We start from the raw sequence: 14,443 nt of genomic DNA, 5'->3' as shown, positions 1-14,443 counted from the left end.
TAGCCTTACTACTAAGCATTATCATAGAAAAAATCGTATCATTGTCATTCACTCTACAATCTGTAATCTACATTGTAACCTGTTCAACCTAAGCACTTAGTGGATTGGTGGACTCATAGCCACCCGCAGTTTTTACCCTTATTCTTGGGGTTTTCTGCGTCATCATCTCTTGTATCTTCTTCCCTCTTTCCCCTTTTTTGTCCGTTAATCTCTGTTAGCATATTTCTCCATTTCAATATAGCTGTAATTATCGCAACCCAGGTCGAACCTGGTAATCAGTTTTTTGACCAAAACACTAATTAAAGTGAAATTTATGAATAGTGTCAAACAAATGTGTCAACTAAAAATCGAAAGAAGCATATGCTTATGTTGGGAGGCTAAATGACTTCCCCATTTAGCCCAATTTTGGCATGACCAAATCCATTTTGTCTAATCCAATTTAATGAAATCCATTATCTATCCTTATGGGCCTCACATGAATTAGTTAATGTTAGATGGTAAAAGGTTGAATTGGAGACAAGATTCAAGAGCACATTACATATTGAAGAATAATTAATTAGTGATTAGATTAGGCATTTCTCATGATTCCAAAATATACAGTTCAGCTCAGCCCATACTACTTTGGGTTTTGTTCTTGTGTTTAATAACTTCCCCCATGGTAGCAGATAAATTACAAAGCCGCAGGACATTACTGAAAATTGTTAACTTTTTTCCAGGTTTTTGTTTAATTGTTTTGATTAATAACTATAGACACAATAATGTTAAGTACATCAAGTTATCGTGGTTAGTAATCGTGCAAATTATTGAAACGACAACAATAGCCAAGAAAATGGAGGCCTTAGATAAGGATGGTGGTCCGCCACTCCCAAACATCATGCCAAAGTAGTCTGTATCACCATCAGATCCAGATCCAGAGCCAGAGCCAGAGCCAGAGCCAGAGCCAGAGCTGGATCCATAGCCAGATTTAGCCTGACTGCTGCTACTCGTGCTTGTTCCACCGCCTTGTGGCATGTTTGTGTCATCCCTACATGTATACAAAGTTGAAATCAATTAGTTCATGAGGTACATAGTCTATATAATATTAAAATGATGCTTTAATTTAAGCAAAAAAATCCCAACTCAATGATTTGGAGAACATATCAAAGCAGCAATTCAACATGGTTCGGCCCTCCATTGGCCTATAACTATGCCATGATTTGGAAAATGCAGGCTCATATCAACTACTAGATCCTTCGGTAAACTCACATAACTATGGAAACATGATTTGGAATGCAGGCTCATACTAGCTGTCTTATATCTATCATCTCTATTAAACTGTTTTATTACAAACCCAACTTTACGATAAAAAAAAAGTTGGGAAACTTTTCCACCGACCACTTTATCACACAAATGCATAGTTTACATCTTTGACATAACAATCTCTGTAATTATAACAATACAAACTGTTCCTAGTTCAATTAAATCACGTAACCTTCCAGAACTTGACTAGCTAGTAGATTCTTTCTTCTTTTTCTTTCGTTCCACAAAATTTTACAACATTTCCTTCTATGAAAGTTCATAGATATTGCAGTATTTCCTTATTTTCACAGTAGTATTAATAGTGCAGGAAAATAACATTTAAGGACACAGTGGTAATAATCATGGCATCCACCTTGTAAAGAAAGAATAAGCAAATTCTAATGATGGATTTTGTTGAGTCAAATCAAAAGAATTATAATCTTATTTGTCGATCATTCAAAGATGAAAGGAAATATTAGGTGAAATGATTGTGGTGAGCTTAGAGCAGATCATGGGCCAGGCCAAAAACAGAGCTGGAGTAAGGCCAAAAGCCAGGACCCAGACATATCATAGGTTAATGTCTACACATAGAGAATGCTTCGTTTGGTAATCAACCTACCCGAGTGCCAAAATTATCAATGGCAGACGAAAAGTGGGCAACCGCCCAAAATCTGGACTGGCTGCCCCACAATATATATCTTGAAGCCAGGACAACAGATTTGGGCACAATTTAATTATGGAAAACTGGAAATAAAATGGCTTTTCTTAAAACCACCAAACTTATTGGTAGAGATGAATTAGGTGAGTGGCTTGGGGCTTGGATTGGGTCTAGGGTCAAGTGACATGGAAGTAAACACTCTGCTTCAAGATGGCAGCAAACGTCACGCAGCAGCCAGTAGGCTTAAAGATCCATATCAGGCCTCACGGGGGTTACAGCCCTTACAGGGTAAAATGGCCCTACTGGGAAAAACTTAAATATATCTCATTATAAAGTCAAGCCATGCTGAAGCTAGAGTACTGGATTAATGCGAGAAATCTACAGCTCTATAAGATGTGATTCCCTACTGCTAATTATATTAGTTTTCTCAAACTTGGATCAACTTCGTATAGGCTTCAGCTAGAGGGACTGAATGTTATAAGCCAGATACCCATGAAGCAGAACAAGGATACAAATGAACAATGCACTTTCCTAGCTGCTATTGTTGGCAAATTTGTGGAGCAGATTAGCAGAATGTAAATATTTGGAGCATTAAGACGAAGATTGAAGAAAATTCTTTAATAGTCAGACTTCTTTCTGCTGCAAAGTTTGAATCTTAAAATCTAGCAGTCTGCAGTCCCTATTTCGTATGTAATATATATCAAAAGCTCAATGCATCAATACAATAAAGTAGCCTTCACCTTATCAGTCTATTAATACTCAAGACAAACACACTTCAACAAGGTTAAAATAGGTTTCACATTTTCACCTCATATCTAGGTGAATTTTATTAGTTCAACCTTCCTAATTATGGATATTTCAAAACAAAAAAAAGGGAATACAATTAGTTTTTATTTCTATGTTGTACCCCTACCCCGAGTTCTGGACAAAAACCACTAAAAAGAGTTACGTAGTATAACAAACTACTCTGTTGCAGCTAATCACTAACAGGTCGAAAAATGGCTTATTGCAAGTAGAATATCTTATCAGACTACAATCGCTAGTTTTAACATTGAAGCCCTTGGAAACATTGTCTATATCTTTTAAAAAACCTTTCTTGTATGGAAAAATTAGAAATAATAGGCCAATAATTATCATTTGGACTTTCATATAAAAAATGGGAATGTGGCCAATACATGACCAGATAACTTGTATTGTAAATCTTTTTCATCTTTCTGCATGTGACTTGTTACTATTGTTGCAAAAGTATCACAGGAAGGACTAACCTGTTACTCGTGAAATTCCTGATTAGTTAGGCCAGATAAGCATAGGAGCTCTAAATTGCATGGAAAAGGGAATTTGTTTCTTTGGTTGGATAATTTTATGGAGCTATTATATGGGTGCTATGTAAGTTTCACTTTATTCCTCATTTATACTCGTAGTTTACTAGTTACACATTGATATATTTCTACCACTTAGAAATTATTATATTTCACATACTTTCTATGAATGTGTTTGATGAATCACAGATGAATGACTCTTTCATATTTCCATAGAAGTAATGCTTCCATAAATGTGCTTAATATTAGAAAAATTAGAATCATTGATCAGAAACAACCTAAAATGTAGATATGAGCTAAGATGTATGGACCAAGGATGAGCTAAAAGTCAGCAACTGTCATTATCAGGAAGAAAGGCCTTATCAGCACATGGATGATGGGCCAATTTTGATAACACAACCAGTGGCAAAGGAGAAATCTTTACCTTTTAACTTTGTGCATTAGCTTTTTGAGGAGCTTTACAAAAAGTGAATTGATGACAATTAAAATGAACAAGTATTTTTCAGGGTACATTAGTGTTGTGCTATGAAGCTAAGCCCAAATCCTAATTTGCAGAGTTGTTTTTTTTACCCCTTTACATTTGTTTACTAACCTATATAACGATTATGTACATTTTATGAGTATCATGTTATTGATGATGTCAATGAAGCAAAGTTAGTAGTTTATACATCTATGTATCTCTAAAAGTAATGTGCAAATATCTATTGGCTAGAACGTACAAGTTTTGATATTTGGAGGAAAGACACTAATAGTCAAGTATGCTTTGAACAGGAAAAGAAAAGGAGTACACATTTAATGGAAAGTAATTGAAACAGCCAATCTATTTGACATTCTAGACACACAATTAATATTAACTAGCAGCAAGGGACAGAAGAACCAATAATAAGTATAAAGCCATGATGCACAGAGGAATCAGTAGTCATGCTCTCTGTCTTCAAAATATCCCTGGTACATGTGAGGGACGCTAGAGAGTGATGTTGCAATGTCTCTTAAAACAAGGGATATCAAGTATCATAGGGGACGAGGAGGGTATAGCTAGGTGCGACGGGGATAAAAACCCCAAAAGTAGGCTATGGTCCTATGGATATGATTCTTAAAGAGAACGAAAAAAAAAAAAAAAAAAAAAAAAAAAAAAAAAAAAAAAAAAAAGCTCTTTTCACTTTCTCTCCCAGCAGAATAATATACTGTAAAATTGAAAAATTTTCTGGTTTCTTATACTTTTCCTCATTCACTTTAGACATTCCTCATCTTAGTTTGAAGCAGTAACAACTAACAAGGAACAATATATTTACAGAAAATTAGTATTTTTAAAAAAAAAATTATAATCTTGTATAACTTATAAGAGAAAGTAATAATCAGATGAAACAATTCAAGAGCTTGGATTAGTTTAACAGTTACCTGGGGTCTCCAAAAGCACCAGCATACATGGTAATCTGGTCAATAGCTGCTGCAGATTTGGGTGCAATACTAGAGGCTTTGGTATATTGTGAAGTTAAACCATTTCCAGAAGGCACAAAGAAGGCTCCATTTAACATTATGTCCCCTTCACTCCTCCAGTTCCAACTTTGCCAATTCTTATCCCCTGATTCCACACGCCTTGTCACCTGATGACATTCCAACATTACAATTAAAGACTTTTTTTTTTTTTTCTCTGTCCATTAATTTACAAATTCACAGAATTCATCTTGTTTAAAAGAGAAAGGAAGAGGAAACCAAATCTCACATTATACTTATATATTAAATTTCGAACACTAAATTCGTTGACACTTTACAACCCTGAAGTCAGGAATAGTAAGACCAAACTCCAAGCCTCTAAGTAAGGAGATTGAACATTTAACTCATAATTTAATGTCATTTTAAATAGCTATCTTACAAATATCAATATATCATCCAGGGTGACTAATAACATGTAAAGAAAATACTGTATTGTACATTCTTGTGTGTTCAGCTCAAGTAAATCAGAATACAAATCATGTTATTCTCAAGCAAATTTTATTCCTCATAAAGAAACCGTGTCCCATTCAGAGATGTAATTTTCATTGTACAGCAAGCTCCGTTACTAGCATAAATAACATGATACACAGTCATAGCTGTGGATCACACCAAAGATGAAGCATCAATGAGGAAATTGACAGGCAGATTACAAACAGTAAAGGCAACGCCATCCAGGTGGATACACTAGATTTGAGGCAGTAGGGCTATTAGGTCTGCATAGGAGAATAGGTAAGATTGTGGCTTAATATTGTTGGATTGTGTTTTATAGGTTTCCAATGTAGTTCATTGGAGACCATGAAAAGGCAAACAGCACAACTATTTTGAGCATATAATATATTATTTATCAAGATTGATAACTTTGGAGGATTAAAGGTAGACATATTCCCCCTTACAACCCACTAATTTGCACTACTCTTTTAGATTGGAGAAAAAATTGACATTTTTAGAATATGCAAATTGTAACTCTAATCTGATAGTGTTCTTGATCTGTTATAACAACCTGACATCACTCGTTAATTAAATAATTCAAACATGCATTTTTCCAATACAAATTTAAAATATAACTAAATTCAATATGTTCAACAATAGAATACTATGACATACTATAATTAATTATAATGATAATAAATCCTTGGGGAAAAAGATGGCAAAGATTCTCTACATATGCTGTCAAGCACCTTCAGACAGGCCCACATCCACTGGGTAGACTAAGACAGTATGACTACATATCTGAGAAGTGAGAACTGACATGAGATTCCAATTTTTAAAGGTCTTTATTTAAAGCCTCAATTGGTTAAACCAGTTGTCCTTGGTCTCAAAAGTCCAAAATTTTGTCTATCATATATTTTTGTGGGTCCCTTCCTCGCCGATCCATAAACAATAATACTACAAACAATCTCTAAAACTGAACAAAATAAACAAGTTCTTTGTTTCCTTTAGAAAGCTATAATACTCCATACTCTGAATTTATCAAGCATTTAAGGGAAAAGATATACGGATTAAATTACTTCAAGTGAAATAGTTCAAAACACTGCTTGTGCCATCTTGAAATATCTTCACTATCTAGCTACTCCTTTCCATAAAGTAATATCTTACCACCTAACTAACTTTTCAATTTGTAAACGCGCATTATTTTAAATGACAATGGATTAGATGCAAGTATTAAACTTAAATCGGCCGACAAGAAGGGTGGAAAAACAAATTAACAATTTTTTGAAATCATAACAAAGGGCATTAAAAAAAATAATAACAGAGAAGCCAAAGCAAATGCGGTAAGACAAAAAGTACGAATTGTCTAACCTCCTTTATATACGGGTTGGCCGGGGCTGTATACCGGTTACCTTGGCTATTGATTGTGGGGTTATCACTCCCTCCAATTACATAAATCTCCCAATACCTGAAATCATTGTTAACAACATGCACATACCCTCTTCTACACCTAGGCATCCTTTGCACTACTCCCTCTCCAAACACATTAAAAGCCAATGTCACCTGTTTTTTACACAATCAACAAAATGTCACTACCACGTTAGAGTCGGGTTGCTAAAGTGAAACTATTTTACCATCTCAATTCATTGAATCAAATACTACCTTCGTTAACTTTTAGTTAAACAAAGAAATATTTCATGTCTCATAAATAATACTCCTTTGTTGCAATTAAAAATTAACGGAGGTAGTATATAAACAAAACGAACATACACTGAATAAGAAATTATACCTGCATTCCCTCATCCAACACATGGCCATCACTATTACCAAGCAACATAACATCGTTATGGTGAGTAAAATGACTGTTAGAAATGGTGAGAGCTGTGGTCCCCACAGTAGCATCAATCAGCCCATCAGTACAAGAAGATAAAGAGCAATGATCAATCCAAATATTACTTGACCCAAAAATTGTCATCCCATCACCGTCCGATTTCGACCGGTACCCTACATGAGTAGGACTCGACCGAACAAGTGCATTTCCGGCAGGAACACAGTTATGCACATGGATGTTGTGTATGATAATATTCGATACATACTGTAGAGTGATACACCCACCACCTGTAATGTGTACATTTGCTCCTCTACCATCAATAGTTTTGTAACTACTAACAATTAGCTCATATTTGAGCTTGATTGTCATGTCACTCGAAAAAACAATCCACAAGGGTTCATCTTGGAGCACACCATACCTAAGCGTACCCGGTTTCGGGTTTACTGCATCAGAGTCGGATGAGTCAGTGACTACATAGATCTGACCCCCTTTTCCGCCTAGTGCGGATTGGCCGAAGCCAATGCCGCAATCGGCTAACTTCTGGCGGTTCGATGCCCAATGTGGGTCGCACCGCCAGCAGTCGTCTATTGGGTTGCCAGTTAAGCAAGAGGATGAAGGTGTGTGCTTGGAATCTTCAAGCATTTGTCTTCTTACAAGTGAGGCATTCACCATTCTGTAATTGAATACAATAAAGTCAGTGACACTTTTACTAGAATCTGACTAATTGGTAATTCAGAGCCTACTAGACTTCCTGACTAATCTGGATTTGAGCCGGGGTTGTCCCCAATTGTGAACTCGGTTTTTCATAGAATATATAAGTTGCCAATTTAAGTAAAGAAGCTAAAACAGAAAGCAAAATGTTAGTAATTCTAAGCACATTAGATGTTCGATGAAATGCTCAAGTGAGAAAAGTGTTTACAAAATGCATGCATTAATGAAACAAATCACTACCCAGATCAATGTTTGAGTTTCTAAGAAAAACCCAGATGAAATTTTCGAGTAAAATGAAGAAGAAAAAAAATACCTGTGAACATCTTGAGCAACAGCTTCAGGGTCAGGGTGTTGATGGGGGAGTACGAGGTTGGTGGTGGCGGAAGACAGAGGAGGAGAGAGAAAGAGAAACAGAGAAAGAAGGAAGAAAATGTGGTAAGAGAGAAGCATTGTGGAAGGTTGCAGAAATGGCGGACAAATTGGGTCAGTAGAGTGAATGATTCATTCTACTATAGTGAGGTCATGGAAGCAGGAAATGGTGAAGCTGCTGCAAAATTTGGGGGGATGTGATCTGTATTTTGTTTGTGTTTTCCCAGTTGAGTTTACAGCTGCATACGAGTATAATATACCGGAAAATTTTACCGCGTCTAAAAAGTTTTGTCCTGTAGTCGGTAGTAGCTGTTGTTTATTTCATCATTTTTACCCTTTATCATGCCCTGTTTTTTAGAGCTGTTGTGCTCAGTTGAATTACGTTATGCTCTATGTTCTCTATTTTGCTAAAATCTGCTCTGTCTAGAAATTTAAAAGACCATGGTCATACTCTACATTACTTCTTGTGTCTCTATTTGTTTGCTTATTACTCCATATATTTTCATGAGGTACGAGAAATATTTAAAAACTCTAATCACAAATTATCACTAATTTGTTTAGGTTATCACATTTTTTTATTATTCTGGCATGTGCGAAGTTATAGAAATTTTCATTTGTTTTTTAATTTGTAAAATGTGAAAAATTAAATGGGGCAAATATAAAGGACAAAAATATTAATAGTTCCTCCGTTTTTATTTTATTGCACCATTAGGATTTTTACACTATTCAATTAATCTTCTTTGACCATGATTTCTGATTTATCCATTATGAAAAATATAGTTATGTAGGATCTAGTTAGATTCGTATCAAAATCGTCTTTTCAAATATCAAATTTTTATAATTTTCACAAAAGTATAATTGAAGATATTAATAGCTAAAGTAATGCATTGGCAAGCGTGAAATCCCTCATGGTGCAATAAAAAAATAACTGGGGAAGTATATAAAAATACTCCAAGTTAAGACAACTTTTGGTGATCAAGTTTTCACAAATATTGTGATCAAGTTTTTTGACATTGCAGTTTGGTGATTGAGGTGTATTTTCCGGTGCTTTTAATTAAATTGTGGGAAAAAACTTAATCACTTCTGGTTAAAAACTTAGTCACTTAAGGTTAACCAATAGGAATTAAGTTGATTTAAATTTTTTTTGGTTGTAATCGAGGACGTCAGTTATCGAAATGACGTTTCTGCTTCTTTGTTCCCCAATTTCGCGCGCTCTCTCCCTCTTCTCTTCTTTGTGTACTATTTACTCCAGTGAAGACAAAAAAAAAAAAGGATATTCTCCTCTTCCTTTTCATCTTCTATTCTCTGTTGGAGTGAAGCCATTTCTGGAAAAACTTTGCACGAACGGATCATAATTGCATTTTAAGGTAAAATTCTGATCATTTTACACTTTTTTTTTTTTTGTAATTGCTTTTATTTGTTGTTTTTTTATGATGATTTGTTGATCGATTTAGGGTTTAAAATGAAGCGTTTTTTATTTTTTAAAAAAATCCCCTTTCATCAGCTAATTGTTGTTATTATTAGGTTTAATCATAGAATTATGTTTATATTATGTCGATTTTACGTTTTTTATTAGTATTGATCGAATTTGCTGTTTGTTACTAAGTAATTTTGTGCTAAGAAGTGATTGAGTTACATTGTTATTATTTTTTAAAAATAGAGTATTTGTTTACATGAATTATGTGTAATTGTGGTTGTGTTAACACCATGATTATTGGGTGTTTTGTTAGGTTAGATGGATTCAGTAGACGACCCTCGTCATATGGCGGCTCTAGAGGATGCCCCACATGCGTTATCAATTCCAAAAATTTTATGCATATACATCTTTCCTAAGTTGCCCCCTAAAGCCCAAGGCATGTGCAATTGTGTGTGTAAGAACTGGAATGAACTATGATTTTTTAAGGCCTGGATCCCTGATTATGTTAGAGCCTAACATGAAAGTGAAAGGTGATGGGTGGCTAAAGATATAATGAGGAATAATGGTTACGACTTTCATAATGGGATGGTTCAAGATTGGGCTGAATTTTTGGATGGGTTGCGTTGGTTATTTAAGGATGAAGAAGCTATGTACAGCAAGAAAAGGAAGAGGGAGGAAGCAACTCAACCAGGTGGGCAGAAGAAGAAGATTAAGCTTGAGTAGTGTTGTTGTTGTTAGGTGAATTGCCCTGTGAGTTGGTTTTTGGGTAACTAGAGGGCATTATTTTGGCTTTAAACTGACTTTAAGTACTAGTTGTTGCTGTTAGCCTTTTTAGAGGCAGTCAGTTAAAGTATAACTTGATGATCTAGGTAGGTATTAATGTATAGAATCTGATCTAGTTTCTTTTGCTCCCTTGTCATGGTTTAGTGTGACAGTGTACTTTTTGCAATTGTAAGGCAATGTCACAACTATGACAAAGATATGGATGTACTTATATGATTATAATTAATGAAATGATGATTTTGAAGTACTAATTTGATACTTTTTGTGTTAGTTTATATGCTCTGTCTTCATATTGAATATATTTATTTATTTGCCTTGATTACACTATTTGTATATGGAGGACCTACCTATGTCTCTTATTGTGCATTATGGTGGTGAATGGAAAAACATCCCTAATTTGGACTATGTTGATGGTAAATTTAGAGTATTTGATGAACTTCATTGTGACTTTAATGTGGCTGGGTTGAAAAGGGTCATTGATAGTTTAGGATATAATGACATCATTAAGCTACATTATCGTGATCCTAGCAAGACACTGAATAATGGGGTCAAGTTTCTAAGCTATGATGATACTACATTTGCAGAAATTTTTAGCTTGCTAGTAAAGTATAGAATAGTAACTCTATAACAGAGCATGAGGTTGGTGAAAGTGATGCTGGCAGTGGGCTTAGGACTGTTAGGGGCATTGAAAGCCGGTTAACTAGGCAAAAAGAAATAGGAGATTGTAGTAACAGAACATAATCTTTTTTGGGGCAACATGGGAGTAGCTATGAAGAAGACCAAGCTGATGATGAAATAGACTATGATGATGAGGGTAGTGACCAGTCTGATGAAGAAGTTCGGAAGGTAAGAGAGGATTTGTTGCTCCATAATAAAAAGGAAAAGGAATGGGATAAAGAAGTGGCCTCCCTTAATGCAGGGGATCTTAGTGATGCTGATCTGTGTGAAGAAAGGGACAGTGACTGTCCTTACAGTCCTGATGAGTCAGATGAGGAAGATTATGGTCACTTACTTCCTAGCAACCCCAAACAGAAGAAGAGGAAGACACTGACTCATTCTGCTCATATGTTGACATTGAGGCCCGATGATGAGGGGCATTTCTTCTTAGGACAACAGTTTGAGGATGTTGTTGAGTTTATGAAGGCATTAAGCAACTATAGTGTAAGCATGGGAAGAGATTTAGTGTTTACTAGGAACACAAAAGCTGCTTTGGGGGCAAGATGTAGACTGCATGACTTGGGATGTCCTTGGTATATTTGGGCATCAGTTGAGAAGCAGAGTGGAACTATGGCTGTGAAAACACTTGTTCCAAATCATACTTGTGGTAGGGTCCCTAAACTGAAGAAAATAAAGGCTAAATGGATTGCTAAGAACTATTACAAGAAATTCAAGGTTAACCCTTACCTTAGATGTCAAGAGATTGTTGACACAATCTGGAGTGAATTTGGAGTTAAGGTGAGTCTCTGGTTGGCAGTTAATTAAGGCAAGAAAAATGGGTCAGAAACTTATCTTAGGGGAGTACAAACAACAGTACTCTCTTTTGTACAAATATGCAGAAGAAATCAAAATAGCAAATCCTTTGAACACAATCAAGTTTGGATTGAATCAGGGCCAGTTTCAAAGGCTATATACTACCTCTGTTACATATTATTTGCAACGATTTGACATAAAGTAGAGAGGAAAAATGTCTAATCGTTGCAAATAATATGTAACGGAGGTAGTATTTGTTTTGATTCCATCAAAAGGGGCTTCTTGGCAGGTTGTAGACATTTTTTGGGATTGATGCTTGTTTTTTGAAAGGCCCATATGGTGGCCAACTACTTGTGGCTGTGGAGAGAGATGGAAACAATCAAATGTTTCCCATAGCTTGGGCATGTGTGGAGGTTGAAAACACTGATAATTGGGAATGGTTCCTAGAGCTACTAGTAGTTGACTTGGGGACAATATGAAGGAGTTATGTCTTCGATAAGTGCAATTACTAGATATATCAAGGATCACGGTTATGGAGATAATTAGTTCATTCTATAGGGTCGTCAATGTTTGGTGCTAGATATGACAATTGATCTTTGGGCTAGCTAAATGGCCCAAAGCCTTATAGAGTGGATCCTACAAGGTCACACATAAGAGTATTGGGTTAAACGAGTTAGAGGCCCATTATTGGGCCTCATGAGTTTATGACATCACTAGTAGAAAAATACAATAAGGCACCCCCATAAAGGCACCGGTTCAGGCCAAACCGGTGCCCTAAACCGACCCAAATTTGGGCGCCATTTTACACAAATATAAAAGGCACCGGTTCAGACCAAACCGGTGCCAAAAACTAAAAGGGCACCGGCTTGAACCGGTGCCAATTGAACCGCTCCTTAATTTTAAAAAAACCGGTTAAACTTAAAATAAAAAAAAATAAAAAAAACTCGGCCATATTTATACCCCCCAAACCCTATTTCTTAGCTTCATTCTCGCCGCTTCTCCTCTCCTCTTCTTTCCTACTCTTTCTCTCTCTTCTTCTCCTCTCCTCCTCTTTCACTCCACTTAACCAGTCTTTCTCATCTCCTCCTTCCCTTTCTTCATTCTCCCCAAGCTACCGCGTCTCCTTCTCCTTCAAGCTCACCACAAAGACCACCACGGAGACCACCACGAACACCACCACGGAGACCACCGCGAGCACATGCAACACCACCACGGAGACCACCACGAACACCACCACGGAGACCACCGCGAGCACATGCAACACCACCACGGAGACCACCACGAACACGTCTCCTCCTCCCTCAATTTCTGGGTTTTTGTTTTCTGATTTTGATTTTTGATTTTTGTTTTTCGATTTTTTCTGGGTTTTTTCGATTTCAAATTTTTTTCGTTTTTGTTTTATTTTAATTGATTTCTGGGTTTTTTATTTGTTCGTTTTTGTTTTTATTTTTTCGATTTATGGGTTTTTCAATTTTTTATTTTTGTTTTTCGATTTTGATTTTTGTTTTTCTTTTTTATCAATTTGATTTTTGTGTTTCGATTTTTACTTTTGTTGTCTGATTTTGATTTTTGATTTTTGTTTTTCGATTTTGATTTTTGTTTTTCTTTTTTTTCGATTTTGATTTTTGTGTTTCGATTTTTACTTTCGTTGTCTTATTTTGATTTTTTATTTTTGATTTTTGATTTTTTCTGGGTTTTTTCGATTTCAATTTTTTTTTGTTTTTGTTTTTATTTTAATTGATTTCTGGGTTTTTTAATTGTTCGTTTTTGTTTTAATTTTTATGATTTCTGGGTTTTTTTCATTTTTTTCTAGGATTTTGTTTTTATTTTTTCGATTTTGTTTTGATTTTTTTATTTCTGGGTTTTTTCGATTTTGTTTTTATTTTAATCGATTTTAATTCGATTTTTTTTATTATTTTCTGGGTTTTTTTTATTTTTTTCGCAGCTTATTCATTTTAATCAATTTATTTTTGATGTTTTAATTGGCGCAGGTATACATAATCGAAGAATCAAGAATCAAGAATATGGGGATTTTTAGATTGTGATGTTGTAATATTTTTTTTTTGATTTATATTGTAGTTTTTTTTTATTTATATGTTGTAATTTTTTTTTATTTATATGTTGTAATTTTTTTTATTGATCTATGCTGTAAAATTTTATTGATTATATATATATTAAACAGAATCGTTTATATTGATTGTGATGTTTGATTTATATTTTGTGTTTTTATTTAATTTAGTTTATTTAATTTTTAAGCAAAAAAAGACAAAAAAAAATTTTGATTTTTGGGGGTTTTTTGGCACCGGTTAACCGGTGCCAAAAACTTTGAAATAATTTTTAGTGGGCCTTTTTGGCACCGGTTAACCGGTGCCAATTTCGATTTTTGGCACCGATTTGAACCGGTGCCTTTTTAAACCCCTTTTTGGCACCCCCCACATTGGCACCGGTTCAAACCGGTGCCTTAGGCCGGGTTTGAACCGGTGCCAAATTCATTTTTTCACGTAGTGCATACCATGTTGATAGTTGGGCTTGGATAGTTAGAAGAGTCTAATGAGTTTTGGACTTGACATGGTTTATTTTTAGATATGATCTATAAATATAAACCATGCCTAGGGTTTCATGATATAACAATTGACATACAGTGAATTGTCACAAAAGAAACTAATCTTCCCAAAACCCTAACT

At 35.2% G+C, this 14,443-nt stretch overlaps 1 protein-coding gene and 1 long non-coding RNA gene across 2 annotated transcripts; one reads left to right on the top strand and one right to left on the bottom strand.

Moving 5' to 3' along the window:
* Positions 1 to 541: 541 nt before the first annotated feature.
* LOC145631993 (putative pectate lyase 18) lies at positions 542 to 8,328 on the bottom strand. The gene is made up of 5 exons (XM_081684238.1): positions 8,034 to 8,328; positions 6,968 to 7,682; positions 6,550 to 6,741; positions 4,654 to 4,859; positions 542 to 1,024 (listed from the first exon to the last, which is right to left on the bottom strand). The coding sequence occupies exons 1-5, from the start codon at positions 8,168 to 8,170 to the stop codon at positions 745 to 747; spliced, it is 1,530 nt and encodes a 509-aa protein (XP_081540364.1). The 5' UTR covers positions 8,171 to 8,328; the 3' UTR covers positions 542 to 744.
* Positions 8,329 to 12,855: 4,527 nt separating this feature from the next.
* Positions 12,856 to 13,957, top strand: LOC145630538 (uncharacterized). The gene is made up of 2 exons (XR_014112081.1): positions 12,856 to 13,047; positions 13,751 to 13,957. It is a non-coding gene; the product is annotated as an uncharacterized LOC145630538 (long non-coding RNA).
* Positions 13,958 to 14,443: the final 486 nt, after the last annotated feature.

The sequence above is a fragment of the Chenopodium album genome, chromosome 5, assembly GCF_948465745.1.
Source record: "Chenopodium album chromosome 5, dcCheAlbu1.1, whole genome shotgun sequence".
NCBI lineage: Eukaryota > Viridiplantae > Streptophyta > Magnoliopsida > Caryophyllales > Amaranthaceae > Chenopodium > Chenopodium album.
Note: the sequence above shows the minus strand (reverse complement) of the source record. Positions and strands in the feature narration are given on the sequence as shown.